Genomic DNA, 14586 nt, shown 5'->3' with positions numbered 1-14586 from the left:
TCCTGCTGGCTGTAGGGGGCTGGCCACCTCCCTCAGGCCTCTGGCCCCCAGCCAAGGGGTGACTTGTTTACTGAGCTTCCTATGGGGTCTCCAGGTTGGGAAAGGGCCAGAGGCTGGGCGGGATGAAGGGGTTAGGGGTGGGAGGACCTGGCACTTGAAGATATGGTCCTTCTGGGGCAGCCCCCAGGGGGCTCAGAGCAGCGGCTGTTGAGCAGGGTGGTCCCCATTAGGATCCTTGAGCACCTCCAGGCCTGCAGAACTTACACCTCTTCCTGCCCCCTGCACCCCCAAGATCACCCCACCTTGCCTCTTAGCTGTGTGGCCAGTCACTTAGCTGTCTCTTCTGGCTGTAAAGTGGGGACAGTGGTAAGAGCACCACCCCGAAGGGTTAACACATCTGGGGAGCTCAGAGTGGATGCGGCAGTCAGGGTCCTCAGCACCCCACTGTCACCACCAGCATCACTGTCACCCTCATCACCACTGCCACCATCATTATTTGGGTGGTTATGCCGTGACCCCAGGTCTACACGGCTGTAGAGCGGACTCCTGGGTTGACTTGAAACCGCACTTGATGCCCACCCACATCTCACACAGGACCCCATTCAGGCTGCCCAGGAGGGTGCCAGTGGCCAGAGGTGTTGGCCGGTGTCCGCGTCCAGCATCCACTGCCCATTCACCTGCACTGTGCTGGGGCCTAGCGCATGGCAGGTAAGCAGGGCTCAGATGCATGGGACACAGCCTTCCTGGGCAGGGGGCTGAGGGGCACCTCCTGGCTCCTCCCAGAGCAGCTGTGTCTGGGCTGGGTGGGGCCCAGGCAGCCTGACACGCATTGTGTGTGGAGGGGAACCAGCCCCGAAACCAGGAAACCCTCCTTCCGGGCCTGGGTGGGGGCCCAGGGTGAGCCACAGGTCAGGGCCAAGGGACAGGATTCTCCCCATGCAAACCTAGCCAGGAGCTGCAGCTACCACCCCATCCTGCCTGCTCTGGTTCCCTGGGAGAAGGTCCAGCTCTGGACACAGACCTGCCTCAAAGGGACTCCAGCAGGCCCTGGTGCCATCTCCCCCAGCCACAACTCCAAACCGTCCTCCGGTCTCAAGGAGACAGGCGGTTCCATCTGACTCTAAGTCTCCTTGGTCTCTGTGAGTTTAAGGGAGGCCCCAGCAGGTGTGCAGCCCCAGCATGTAGGTCTGACCTCAGTAACCTGGGGTATGGGGCCTTGGGCACCGGTGCTCACAGGCCATCAGGGCCAGGAGCCTGACAGCATCCAGCCGGTCACCCTTTCTGCTCTATTTTATTTTGTCATTCTATTTTATTTGTTGTTGTTCAGTCGCTTAGTCCTGTCTGACTCTGCGAGTCCATGGACTGTATCATGCCAGGCTTCCCTGTCTTTTACTGTCTTCCAGTGTGTGTGTGGAGAAGGCAATGGCACCCCACTCCAGTACTCTTGCCTAGAAAATCCCATGGATGGAGGAGCCTGGTGGGCTGCAGTCCATGGGGTCGCTAAGAGTTGCACACGACTGAGCGACTTCACTTTCATTTTTCACTTTCATGCATTGGAGAAGGAAATGGCACCCCACTCCAGTGTTCTTGCTTGGAGAATCCCAGGGACGGGGGAGCCTGGTGGGCTGCTGTCTATGGGGTGACACAGAGTCGGACATGACTGAAGTGACTTAGCAGTAGCAGCAGTGTGTGTGTTAGCCGCTCAGAGCGTCTGACTCTTTGCAACCCCAGGAACTGTAGCCCACCAGTCTCTAGGCAAGAATACTGGAGTGAGTTGCCATTTCTTTCTCCAGGGGATCTTCCCAACCCGGGGATCAAACCTGGGTCTCCTGCATTGCAGATGGATTCTTTATCGTCTGAGCCACCAGGGAAGCCCAGAGTTTGCTCAAACTATTCTACTGTGTTAGCTCAAACTATTCTACTGTGTTAGACTTTTTCACTGAGAGATAACCCACACGTGGTGATTAGGAACAGAGACCCTAAGTGCCCCCCACCCCCCTGGTTTTTACATCTGCGTCCACCCACACAGGCAGAGTGCTGCACACTGTGCTGGCATTGGGGCAGCATCTGGATGGGCCTCTCCCCTCCCCACCCGGCTCCCAGGAGGCCTTCACGGACCTCTTTCCCAGTTACATGTACAGACATTCTGGAGGTGGAGTGGGGGCCTAAGCTGGGCACCTGGAGCCCCACTGACACCCAACAGAGGGCACTATGAAGTCAGAGACACCCAGGAATGTCTAGTCTTCTGGCCCCACCCCTCCCTCCAGGCCAGGCCATGAGGGCTGAGCCAAGGGACAGGAATGGAGGCACTTCCACCCCAGGCATGCACACAGCAGCCAACTGGCTCATCCCAGTGGACATGCCACAGGCTCACCACGCTGGCCAGAGGCCAAGACATTCCAGCCAAACGGTGGAGTTTCAGGTTCAAAGCAAGAAGGCTGCATGGCCCATCTTTCTCCTGGGTCAAGCCCGCCAGGGAGACACCAGGTTCTATCCCCAAACTGACCTCTAACCCCACCCAGGTGGCCCCATGGCCACCCTGAGAGGATGTGCAATTATGAGCCCACTATACAGAGAAGGAAACTGAAGCCAAGGGCGAGGAAGTGGCTCCCCCAGAGTTACAGAGCCAGGGCACAGGGCAGGGCTTGACCCAGCCTGGAGCTCTGGGGGTGGGGGGATGGGATGTAGTGCAGCCAGAACAGGGCCTTGGACAGGAAGAGAGGAACCCCCCAACACTGCCCCAACGCCCAAGCCCCAAGTTGAGCCCTAAGAAGGGTTAACTGAAGCAAGGGTGTGGGGGTCCCTCATCTGCCCACTGGGGACACCCAGCTGGGAACCTGGAATGGACTAGAGGAAGGCCCTCTCTTGGGCCCCTGGTGGTGATAATCTGCCCGCAAGGCCCAGCCTCTGAGCACCAGGCAGTGAGTGTGTCAGCAGCTGCTGGAACGTGCCCAGAGGCAGAGGTTTGCTGGGCCTGGAGAGTGCAGGTGGAGGGTGAGGGGACCCAAATTCCTGCCCTGGTGAGGAGCCTAGCCCAGACTTGTCTCACTCTGCCCATCCCCAGCTCTCCCCTCCCTGCCCAGCTCTGCAAGTCCTCTGAGGCCCAAGGATGTCCAGCAGGGCCCAGCCAGGAGGTGCCTCTGCCTCCCACCCACTATGACTTCATGCAGATGACCGAGGGCAGGTGGCTGTCCTGTGGCCCCAGGTGAGTCCTGGGCCCTGCAGCGTTCAGGACAGGTGACCCCCGTCCCCAGGGAACTCCTGTCCCTGTTGTTGCTCAGTCACTAAGTCGTGTGTGACCCTTTGCCACCCCAGGGACTGCAGCACTCCAGCTTCCCTCTCCTTCACTGTCTCCCAGAGCTTGCTCAAACTCATGGCCAGTGAGTCAGTGACGCCATCCAACCATCTCATTCTCTGTCATCCCCTTTTCCTCCTGCCTTCAGTCTTTCCCAGCGTGAGGGTCTTTTCCAGTGAGTTGTCCCTTCACGTCATTGCATCAAGTGGCCAAAGTACTGGAGCTTCAGCTTCAGCATCTGTCCTTCCAGTGAATATTCGGGGTTGATTTCCTTTAGGACTGACTGGTTTGATCTTGCTGTTCAGGGGATTCTCAAGAGTCTTCTCCAGCACCACAGTTTGAACATCAGTTCTGGAGAAGACGACAATAAGCATCTCATCTCAGGAAAGTCTGGGCCAGTGGGTCTCATCTGGGTCTGTTCCTTCCCCACCCTGCCCAGGATACACAGCAGTATGCTGTCCTGACTGGGGGAGGGGAGATTGCTGTGGCCACAATTGGGTGGAGACCAGGGATGCTGCTCGAAACCCCACAGCGCCCAGGATGGCCCACAGGGAGGCATCCAGCCCAGAACGCCAGTGGGGCCTGGTCTAGGGCTTTGAAGGGCAATGGCCTCTCCAAAGGGGCCATAGGTTGGGTGGTCAGGGAAGGCCTCTCTGAGGAGGGGACATTGTAAGGGAAGGACCAGCCATGAAAGGTGCCACCCCTTCCCACTGGTCACCCTAGTGCCCAGCAGCCTGTGGAGAGGAGAGCCAGGGGCTCATTCGGTGGTGGGGGTGGGGAGAAGCAGGCCGGGATCTGGTGCCAGGCCTGGGGAATTCCAGAAGGCGGAGGGAAGCCTCTTACCACCCCTCCTCCCAGGCTCCTGGCTCCCAGTAGCCCAGGCTACATTCCTCCCCCAGGGTGGGCAGGTGATGGAAGCTCCGAGCGAGCATTCCAGTGGAGATGCTGGAGGCCTGAAGGCTGCTGGCACCCGGCTCCCGTGGGGCCCAGGTAACTTCTTGAGGCTCTGCCCCACTCGGCTTCCTGGGGCTGGGGCCACAGGCCTCACTGAGGACGCTTGGGGTCAGGCGTCCCAGAGAGATGTGGACACAGGTCCAGCCAGGAGCAAGCCTGCAGGATAGGGACTGAGCACCTTGCAGATAAGGGCAGGACTTACCAGCCTGGCAGCCTCCTGACTCCTGAACAAAAGGCCGGTTTGCACAGAGCCTTAGAATCATGGTGCTAGCAACAGGCAGAGTTCACAGAACCCTTTGATGCCCTGTCTCCTGTCTGTAAGACAGACTTTTGTGACCATCAGACCAGGTGCTTGCCAAGCCACCAGCACACGGCACAGAAAGGGCTGCTCCCTAAAGCTCCACTAGGTGAGTGATGCTGAGGGGCTGGGGCCAAAGATGAGGCGAGAAAACAGAATCAGTCCCATTGGTTCGGTGGGCCCAGAGAGGTCGTGCCTCTGACCTGAGGTCACACAGCAAGCCTCAAATGGAGCATGGAGACCACAGGAGACCAGGCTCCCAAGGAAGGGTGACTCTCAATTCCCACCCACTGGGGAGGCCAGGAATGGATTCCCAGGACCACCCTCCACCCCGAGATGAAGACCAGCTCCCAGGAGACCCACCAGTGCCGTGCCCGGCACGAGCCTTCCAAGTCTCGAATGTTTACATTCCTGTAGGAAATACCTCCCCAGAAGAGCCCAGGACGAATGTTCTGTAAATGTTGAAACTTGAGGCAAACAGAGGCCTGAGCTGAGCCCACCCAGCACCCTACCTCTCCCTGCGGCAGAGGCCCCGCGGGGGTCCTGGAGGGGACCTCCTGAGCTGCTGGCGGGACAGAGCCCTGGGCGGGCAGATGGAGGTCCAACTGTGGGTTCCCCTATGCCCCCCACCCCTTCCATGGTCTCAAGCCCTCCTTTTATGAAGTTGGGGTGACAGGAGATGGGCTTGGTTGGGGGGTCACTTGCACTTGAAGCTCTGGTGGCCCTGAGGGAGCCCCAGTACTCGGAGGGTTTCGCAGTCAGGCCCTGAGGCGCAAGCCCACAGGCTGACCTGCGTGTGACCAAGGGCCCCTCGTGTGCTCGCGGAAGACGGTGAGTCAGTCAGGGTGAGTCAGTCTGCTATTTAGGGTTGAGTGTCTTGATTCCCCACAAGCCTAAACACAAACCTGCACCTCTCCCATGCTCACGGGACGCACGAGACCAGCTGGCAAGCATGGGGGCTGTGTGGCTGTGGGTGGTCCAGCACCCGGAGGTGACTAAGCCTCCGCCATCTCCACCTTTCGGCACACACTAAGCCGCGCCTCCCTGTCCACACCTGGGAGAGGCCTGTGGCCCAGGTGCGCCCCAGCTGCCAGCCCCTGGTTCCAGCAGCTTCTTCAAAGAGCCTGCCTCCCAGGCTCGGTGTGGTGGCAGGTGTGAAGGTGCCCGGACCACCTCCCTCCTGCTCACCCACTGATGGCATCTAGGCTGGTTCCCCCTTTCAACTGTTACAGAAAGTGCTGCCACAAACATTCGTGGAGGGGATTCACACACACCCATCCCCGGGAGTGGAGGTATGGACCCACGGGGACACTGTGTTTCACCTTTCAGGAAGCACAAGACTGTTCCACACCCGCACCATCTGCATCCCCACCAGCAGTGTGGGGGCCCCAACTCCCCAAATCTTTGCCCACACTTGTTGCTGTCGGTGTTTTTGCTATGCACTGTGGCCGCTGCACGAGAGGAACAGGGACCTGGGCGCCAAGCCCTCTCCCCTCTGACCTGCCTGTCCCTATCCCAGGCCTCCAGGCCAATGTGGAAGGCAGTGGGGCACAGGTGTCCCAGCATCCAGCCGTGACTGCCCAGCACTTGCTCAGCACAGGACTCAGGACACTAAATAACAAAATAAGGTGAAATGTAATAAAATATTACATAGTTGTTGGAGGAAGAAAGGGGAAATGTACTCTGGAGCTGGGGTCTGTAGGGTGGGCCAAGAGCTGGGTGGGAGATTTCTGGTGGAAGATGTGGTTTGTGCAAAGGTCCTGTGGTGCAAGGGAGCACTTAGCATTTGTATGGAGGCCAGTGAGGCTGGAACGCTGCAGACTCTGAGTGGGTGTGGGGCTGCTCAAGGACCTTGGAGGCTGGGGCAGGGGCGGCGGCGGGGGGGGGGGGGGTCTGAAGACAGGAACGACAGGGCAACCTGCCTCTCAAAGCCACCTGAGGTTACAGACAGAGGAGGGACCCCTTGTTACAGTCACAGCCGGGGGCCTCAGGGTCGATGGGTTGCAGCCCCCGGGCAGCATCCAAGTCAGGGCTCCCAAGGGCTGTGCCCAGCCCCTCCTGGGAGATGTCACGGGTTTCTGCTAGCCCAGGGCACGTGCCCATTTGGACTGCAGAGGATGGACTGGCTAAGTGCTGCCCCAGGCCTCCTCCCCTTCCTTGGCCTGGGAAGCCAGGCAGCCCTTGTCCAGAGCGTATCCTGGACGGACAGACAGCTGTCGACCTCTCAACGTGTTGTCTCGGGCCCTCTTCCTGGGTCACGGCACTGCCTGAAACTTAGCTTTCCCCAAGAGCCTGCAGGCAAGATGCAGGCCCATGGCAGGGGCTGGCCCCCACACCATCCTCCTCTTTCTTTCGTATAGGGAGACACAGGGGGTGGTCTGGGCCAGCCCTGCCTCCTCTGCTCACCTGGTCAGCAGGGTGACAAGAGTCCCTGCCTCCCCCACTGGCCCAGGAATGGCTGCGCTGAGCACAGTGTGGGCCCTGTCACCACTTGTCCCTCCCTGCCCATGGTCTGGGGCCTCTCCTGGCCGCAGCCCCGACATGCAGGCAGTGGATTCTGGTGCCCCCTGGAAAGGTGGACTCCACCTCTACTTGCTGTGTCCCAGGGCCATGTGACAGCTCAGGGGCCCAGGGGAGCTGCGTCCTCATCAGCTGGCCCACTCCCCAGCCTTGCCGGCAAGGGCCACCAGGTCCCCAGGGCCAGAGCTTCCAGGTGGCAGACAGGCCAGCGGACAGGAGGAGCCTCTGTCACCGCTGCTGCCAGTCTTTGGAGGAGGAGCTAGGGCTGCCCAAAGTAGTGGAGCTCAGCAGATGGAGGGCAGCAGGTGGGAGGAAGAGAGACACCAAGAGACACAGAGAAGAGGAGAGACAGACAGAGGCAGGGAGGCAGAGGCAGAGAGAGAGGGTAGCCAGAGTGAGAAACCCAGAGAAGGAGAGAGTCGGGAGAAAGAGAGGTGGGGGTGATGGAGGGAGGGATGATGGGCTGGGAGGGAGGCGGGGAGGCTGGGCAGGGGGTCGTTGAATCCCAGCAGGTGTCCAGATGTGGTGTGGGGACCCCGGTGCCACTCTGGGGAGGGCACTGATGCCAGGCTGGGCCTGCCTGGGGAAGGAGGCAACTTGCTGAGGGCCAGTGACCTAGCCAGCTAAGGCCAGAGCCAGGCTGCAGGCCCCAGACCCTCGCAGGCTGTACGTGGTATAGTTTGGGTGGTACTGTGGGGGTGAGGCGGCTGGCCTTGAATCTTGTAGCTCTTGCCAGGCTGGCAGACCCCCAGGATTCGTCACAGGGCCCCCAACCAGACATCCCAAAGTTGGCAAGGGGGTCGGGCTTATCTGGCTGCTTTTAGGGGGCTGTGGGCCAGAGGACTAGCGCCATTCAAACCACTCCCCTTGGCCCGGCCTGGGGCTCAGCCCCACATCCCTGCCCTTCCCATGGGATCAGATTCCTCCTGGGCAGCAAGGCCTTCTGGCCATATAAGGCCGCCTGTGGGCACCTCCTGGAGGAGCTGCAGAGCCCTCACCCCGCGGGAACCGGAGCTTGGCCAGGCCCCCAGGGACCTGGGGGGAAGGGCCTGCTGCAGGTCAGTCCTGGGGGGAAGGGCAGGGACAACCCGGGTCCCTAGGTGCCACCCCCTCCTTCTGTGCTGGGGACCCTCTGCCCCTCACCTGCTTCCCGGAGGGCTGCCCAGTCCACAGTACAGAGCAGGGAGGTGGTGAGCATGGGCGTGGGGGAGTCCTAGGAGCCGAAGGTCAAATGGGGTAAATAATAACACTTTCCCACAGGTGTCCGATGGGGATGCTGCCGTCCTGTGTGGGGGATGCAGGGATTGATGTAAGCCTTCCGGGGTCAGCCCCTGCTCCCCACAGATCTAGGAGCAGGAGTCCTGGACCCCCAACTTTACACCCCAGGAAGGTGCTGGGAGGTGCCCCATTGAGGGAGGTACCTGGGCCTGGGGTCCGAAGAGCAAACTCACTTCTGAACCAGCCCCTCCCTTTGCCCTCTGGATATGATTGGCTCTCCATGGAGGTCCAGGCCCTCTCCTCAGGGGTTCCTAGGGCACCCCCCCCAACTCAGCCCACCGCTCCCCTAGGGCTAGAGTGGGAGATTTGTGGCTGAGGGTTGCTCCTCAAGCCCAGGGCTAGGTCAGGGGGGCATCTGGTGAGCCATGGTTGGAGAGATATGATGCAAGGATGCCAACACGGGGGCTATCTCAAACAGCAGCTCCTTCCTCTCAGCAGGCCCTGCCTCTCCTTCCAGCTCACAGACCCTGGGCTGGGAAGGGGTCTCTGGAGCACAGCAGTGGGCTTCTTCTGGGGAACCAGAGGCCCAAGTCGTAGGGCCTTGCACAGCCTGGAAGGACCTGTGACAGGCTAAACCCAAGAAGCTGCACTTCATGTGGTGGGTACTCCCTGGGCACCTCCTCTTCACCAGGCCTGGGGACATGGCAAGAAGGGCAGGCAAGACACAGGTGTGATTAAACTGAATCTGAGAAAGCAGGGCAGGTGCATACCTGTCTGACCCACTAGGGGCCCAGGAGAGCAGACAAAGGGACAGGGGCTCCAATGTGTCCTGGGTGGAGGGAATAAGGCCAAAGTTCATGAGATAGAGGGGGAGGGAAGGCTGGAGGCTCAGCCTGACTGCCCAGACAGGCAGTGCATAGCTGGGAGGCTCCTTGGGGCCTGGGGGCTGCAGTGAGGGGTCTGGCTTTTATCCTAAGATAAGCAAAAGCCAGTTTGGCTTGGGAGGAGGGAGACAGGATGAGGCGCGGGTGCCAGCCAGGGGCCCAGCCCAGGAGGCAGCCGGCACCCATAGCTATTATCATAAAGGTTCTGGTCCGTAAAGTGACTGGTCCGATTCCTCCAGCTTGTGGCGTCCTTCACAAAGCCTGGTGCCCCTATGTCAGCAGGGTGGGGGCTCCCCTACACTGAGACACTGAGGCCGCAGGAGGGGATGTGCAAGCCAAACCCCAGACTCTGGGCTCCTGCCTCATCCAGGCTCTCTGCTCACAGACAGCACACTGTCCAGCCTATGGGGGGTCACGAAGCCTCACATTTCTGAGCATCCTGGATGTGTGTGCCTTCTAGAGAGCCAGGCCTGGCCATCTAGGACACCAGTCCGGAAGGAGGTGAGCCGAGTGGGAGAAAGGAGCTTTGGGGAACTTCCGTAGAGCCCTGGACCTGGGGGCTGGCCAGCCCAACCCATGGCACTGGGCACACATAAGCATGTCTGGACCCGCTCTGAGGTACAAACTGCCCACCAGGATGCCCGAGGGTCCGGCCTTCAGTGGGTACCCTGGAGACTGTGGCCTGTAGGCTGGGCACAGAGCAGGCAGAGGTGGACCTCCAGAGCTCCAGGGACAGAATGCTCCTGGAGGAAGGCCCTTGGCTGGGCAGCACGGGGGTCAAAACCATCTGCTCCTCATTGGGGTCAACCCAAAGCCTGGTGGCCTCGGAGGTTTCCCAGAGCCCACACCCTGGAGGCCTGGGGGAGCCCGAAGGTGGCCAGGCTGGGGTCACAGGCAGGAGACACCAGTCTGTCAGGGGCATCCAGGGACCTGTCCCCAGACCCTCCTCATCCAGGAATGAGGGGACTCCAGCCCGGCCCCGCCTTTCTGGTGCCCTTTCAGGTTGTCTGGCCTGTCCTCTGCCCTCCCAGTGGACTGTGCCAGCCCACGGCCAGGGGAGGGCTCTGGACTGAGCAATGGCCCAGAGGCCAGGGAGCTCTCTCAGCCCCAGACCTGCTGGCTTTATAACCCTTTACAACCTCCTAATGAGGCCTCCCCTCAGCTGGTCTGCGTCCTACCCCGCAGGCCTGGGCTGGACCAGGGCTACCAGCAGCAGCCAGCAGCAGCCTTGTCGCCCGCCCCACAGCCAGCCTGGATGGACAGGGTACATGTTTTGGCCAGCTGGGCTCCCCAGAAGGCATCAGGGCAGCCCTGAGGCAGGGAATATTCCAAACCACAGCCTAGCTTCTTCTGAAACCTCTTTCTGCCAAAGGGAGACAAACACTTCCAGTGAGGAGCAGAGAGCTCAGCTTCCTCCTCCCCACGGGGGCATTGCAGTTTCTCCTCCCCACAGAGGAGCGGTGCCCGGGTAAGAGCTGGGATCCAGGACAGCGGTCAAGGTCAGGCACAGTCATCTGTTACCAACTGTGATGTGATGATGCGGCTGAGTGTAATGAGGGGTGCCCCTCACAGCTGCTCCTGGGGAGTTATAGTCACAGTTAGGACTCAGCTTGGGGTATGGCAGGTGTGCCCATGTGGCCTGGACTGTGGTCCCCACAGCTGCCCTGCAGATGGAGCTGAGCAGGGTTCCTGGGCATGACATCAAGGTGGCGGGGGGGGCGCCGCAGTCTTGAGGGTGGGCTCCCCTGGCCCAGGCCCCACTGCAGGGGTTTTATCCCAGGGCTTGGTGTGTAGGGGATCGGCTGGACCCCCTACCTGGGTTCAGAAGCACCTCTTCCCCACTTGTGTCCGACCTCCCACAGGTCCCGGGGCTCCAGTTACTGTGGGGCTGGGTGGGGGAACTCTGGGTGTGGAGTCCTCCCGTGGGACATGGTCAGAGCCCAGCAGGACAGGGGGTCAGGTTGCCTCCACACCCCTTCCCGTGAGCTGCCTCCACACACCACCCACCTCCCAGGACTTGGTGTCCCTCTCCTGTGAACTTAGGACAGAAGGCTAAAGCAGCCTGTTTGGGGTGGGGGGCACCACATTACGGACCTGTACCCCAAAGTTGCCCAATACATCTGGGAGGAGAAAATGAATGCCAGTCCATCTTCTTCTCTCCCTTGCTAACCACATGCTCCTGACTGACCCCTGGGCCTTGGAAACTGACCCTCAGTTTCCCAATTCCTAAGTAGGAAAGGTGGCTGGGTGGCCCAGGAGTCAGAGCAAGACTGGACACTCTCGCTGGGCCAGCTGAAAATGACTTGCTGGAAATGTGCCTCGGGCATCAGGCATGAAGGTGGGCAGAGACGGGCCTCCCTCCCCTGCCCTGCTCCAGCTGGGGCACCTAAGTGGGCACAGGGTGGGGGCTAAGCAGGCACCTCACTCAGCTCCTTCCACCACATTGCCCTCTGCCCACTTCACCAGGCAACATGCCTCCCCCCTCATCCCCAAGCCCAGGCCACCAGTTGCTCAGGGCAGCTGTCTCCCAGAAGCCGCTAGCCCACAATTAACCCTCCGCATGCTGGCCCGGCTGACTCAGCGCATTCTCAGGCGGTGGCCCCTCCCTCCCGGCTGCTCTGTGCCCTCTGGACAGTGGTGGCCTGGTTGCTGGGAGGTTCAGAGGGCTCCTGCCTCTCACCTCTGTCCCCGGGCCCCTCCATGGGTGTTGAGAAGCTGACATGGGGGGCGGCCTGGCTGGAGGGTTCCCAGCCGCAGCCCCCAGGATGCCAGGCCACCAGAGCTAAGGGGGTGCTGGTGCCAGGGCCAGAGCGCACTGCTGTGATGTGTGTTACAGGGGCACCTCTGGGCAGTAGGGAGGGCGGGGCGAGGACAGGTCAAATCCCCCATCTGGAAACCCTGCTACTTCCCAGAGGCAGCTCTCCTCTCAAGGGGTCATAAATTAGCTGGTGAGCTGGCCTGTCAAGGCACCGGGGACTCTGGATTCCTTCCTGTCCACCTGCCCCTCCCCCATCTAGGCCAGGCCCTCTCCAACTCAGAGGGTCTCTGGGGAGGAACCACCTCTTCTCCCCCTCCCCTAGGTGGAGTTACAGAATAGCCTGGGAGCAGAGGGAGATGAGAGAGAAGAAGGGAAAAGAGAGGGAGGGGAGGAGGGAGCCAGCCCACACTGCCTGCCTGTCTCAACTCTGTAGAGAAGCTGCCATCCAGCCCCTGGGATTCAGGATTTGTAGGAGGCCAGGGACAGCCAGAAAGATGTGACCAGTGGTGTGACCTTCCGGGAACAACTACTGGGGCAGGACCCGCCAGAACCAGCTGGCTGCCACCCCACGCACTTACTCGACTCCCCAGGACTGTCCAGGGGTCCCACGTGGGATAGACACCCAGCTGGCCTGGCTCATAGACTGGGGACCCTGCCAGCCCAGCAGCTGCGCCAGCCCCATCAGGGCTTCCCTTGAGGCGGATGTGGGCCAGGAGCTGAAGGAGGGGAGGAGACCCACTGGCCCAAGCCACCCAAGTGCAGAAACAGCTGGGACACGATCCTGAGACACAATCCTGAGCTCGGCCTCTCTTCCAGCCCCATTTCCCCAGTGTCCTTGAGCACCTGCCCTGAGCCTGAGGGTTCCACTAGCAGACAGAGACGGTGGGGCCCACAGTGCCTCGCAGCAAGGAACCCCAGGCACCAGGGTGGGCTCACACTTGGTCCCTCCCTTCACACAGCAGGTGCTCAATAGATGCCCTCCTTTGCAGCCAGTCTTCTCGGCGCCTACGGGGCTCTGAGTATCCTCCCTTCACTGCAGAGGGCCCCACTTCCCCGTTTTAGAGAATTTTTAAACCATACCCTGCGCAGGCAGGAGTCAGGTGGGGTTGAATCTGACCTGGCCCCTCGCAAGGGAGCACGGAGTCTCCCTCTGCAGATCGGATTGTCTCCGGGGCCACTACCCACCGCTCAGCCCGCAGAGTGCACCTTCCTGCACACCTGCTGGATGAGTCAGAATGGGGGCCAGCACAATGCGCAAAACACCGAAAACCCGCCGGCGAGAGGCGGCCAGGATGCGTTGCGCTCCGCGGTTCACATCTCAATCCCAGGGACTCCGCGTTTGAGCTCCCGGGCTGCGGTCACTCGGGTCGCTCAGCCGGTTCTGGGGTCGCGGGTGGGGACGGGCTGGGCCCGGACTGGACCCGAGGTGAGCGGCGCCGAACCCGGGACCGCCGGGGACCCTCGGCCGCCTAGAGGTGCTCGAAGTTAGGGAAACAAAGAGCGGATCCGCTGGACCGAGAGGAGCGGGCCGGCGCGTCCGGGGCCGCGGTGCTGGAGGGCGCAGGGGGCCGCCAGGAACCGGGAGCCACGCCCCGGAGCCGCCTCGGCGTCGCGTTCCCACGGCCCGGCCCGAGGTCAGCAGGTGTCCCCCTTCCAGGAGGCCGGCCGGGCCGGGGTCCCAAGGGTTAAGGCGGCCGGCAGCCCCTCCCCCCGGCCTCCCCCGCCCCCTCCCCGGGGCTCGGGGCCGAAGCTCCCGGGCGGGCCGGGGCGGGGCCTGACGTCCGCGGGCGGAGCGAGCTGAGCCCGGCCGGGCGCCGCAGACCCGCCGGGCTCCCGCCTCGCCCGCAGTCCCCGAGCTGGAAGATGGCGAAGCCGGGCGCGCGGCCCCGAGGTCCCCGGGGCCCCGCGCCGCTGCTGCTGGCCGGACTGGCGTTACTGGGCGCGGCGCAGGCGCGGGCGGCGGGCGGTGGCTTCAGCCTGCACCCGCCCTACTTCAACCTGGCGGAGGGCGCCCGTATCGCCGCCTCGGCCACCTGCGGCGAGGAGGCCCCTGCGCGCGGCGCCCCGCGCCCCACCGAGGACCTCTACTGCAAGTTGGTGGGGGGCCCCGTGGCCGGCGGGGACCCCAACCAGACCATCCAGGTGAGCGAGGGCGGGAGTTCGGGCGGGGGTGGTGGGGACGCCGGCGCGGGGCGAGCACCGGGCTCAGACTCCGGAATTCCAGCCCGACTAGCCGAAGAGCCCAGGTACGCACCGCGGCTGCCGCCGCCCGTCCCAACGCCCCAATTCTGCATTTCGGGGGATGGAAAGGACCCCAGCTCGGCCCTTCAGGTTCAGCCAGAGAAGTGCGCTTCCCTCTGGGAAGGCGGCACGCAACCGAACCGGGCGCGGCCAGCACCGGTCGAGTTCGGCAGCAGTGACGAGCTGGACGGGAGGGGCTGGTGCCTGGTCCCCGGAGGCCCCGAGTCCCGGGATCCCGGCGAGGGCGGGACTTGGCCTCCGTGGCCGGCTGCCTGTGGGGAGGGGGCCGACCGCTCCGCCTTCCTCCGGGACAGGCTGGAACCTGCTGGCGACGGGATGGGCCAGGGATGGGGGCGAAGGGGCCAGACACAAGGAGTGGTAACTCCGGCTGGAGGGTTGAAGCTCTCCCCGCCGGGGT

At 62.1% G+C, this 14586-nt stretch overlaps 1 protein-coding gene across 2 annotated transcripts in view; it reads left to right on the top strand.

The window, feature by feature from the left end:
* Positions 1 to 13756: 13756 nt before the first annotated feature.
* Positions 13757 to 14586, top strand: part of LAMA5 (laminin subunit alpha 5) — a 51855-nt gene continuing 51025 nt past the window's right edge. For both annotated transcript variants that reach the window (XM_040247663.1, XM_040247662.1), the window contains exon 1: positions 13757 to 14069. In XM_040247663.1, the coding sequence (XP_040103597.1) occupies positions 13791 to 14069 (279 nt within the window). In that variant the 5' untranslated portion in view covers positions 13757 to 13790. The remainder of the gene's footprint in view (positions 14070 to 14586) is intronic.

This window comes from Oryx dammah, unplaced genomic scaffold (assembly GCF_014754425.2).
Source record: "Oryx dammah isolate SB20612 unplaced genomic scaffold, SCBI_Odam_1.1 HiC_scaffold_10, whole genome shotgun sequence".
Taxonomy (NCBI): domain Eukaryota; kingdom Metazoa; phylum Chordata; class Mammalia; order Artiodactyla; family Bovidae; genus Oryx; species Oryx dammah.
The sequence above is the reverse complement of the archived record's forward strand: the minus strand, read 5'-3'. Positions and strand labels throughout refer to the sequence as shown.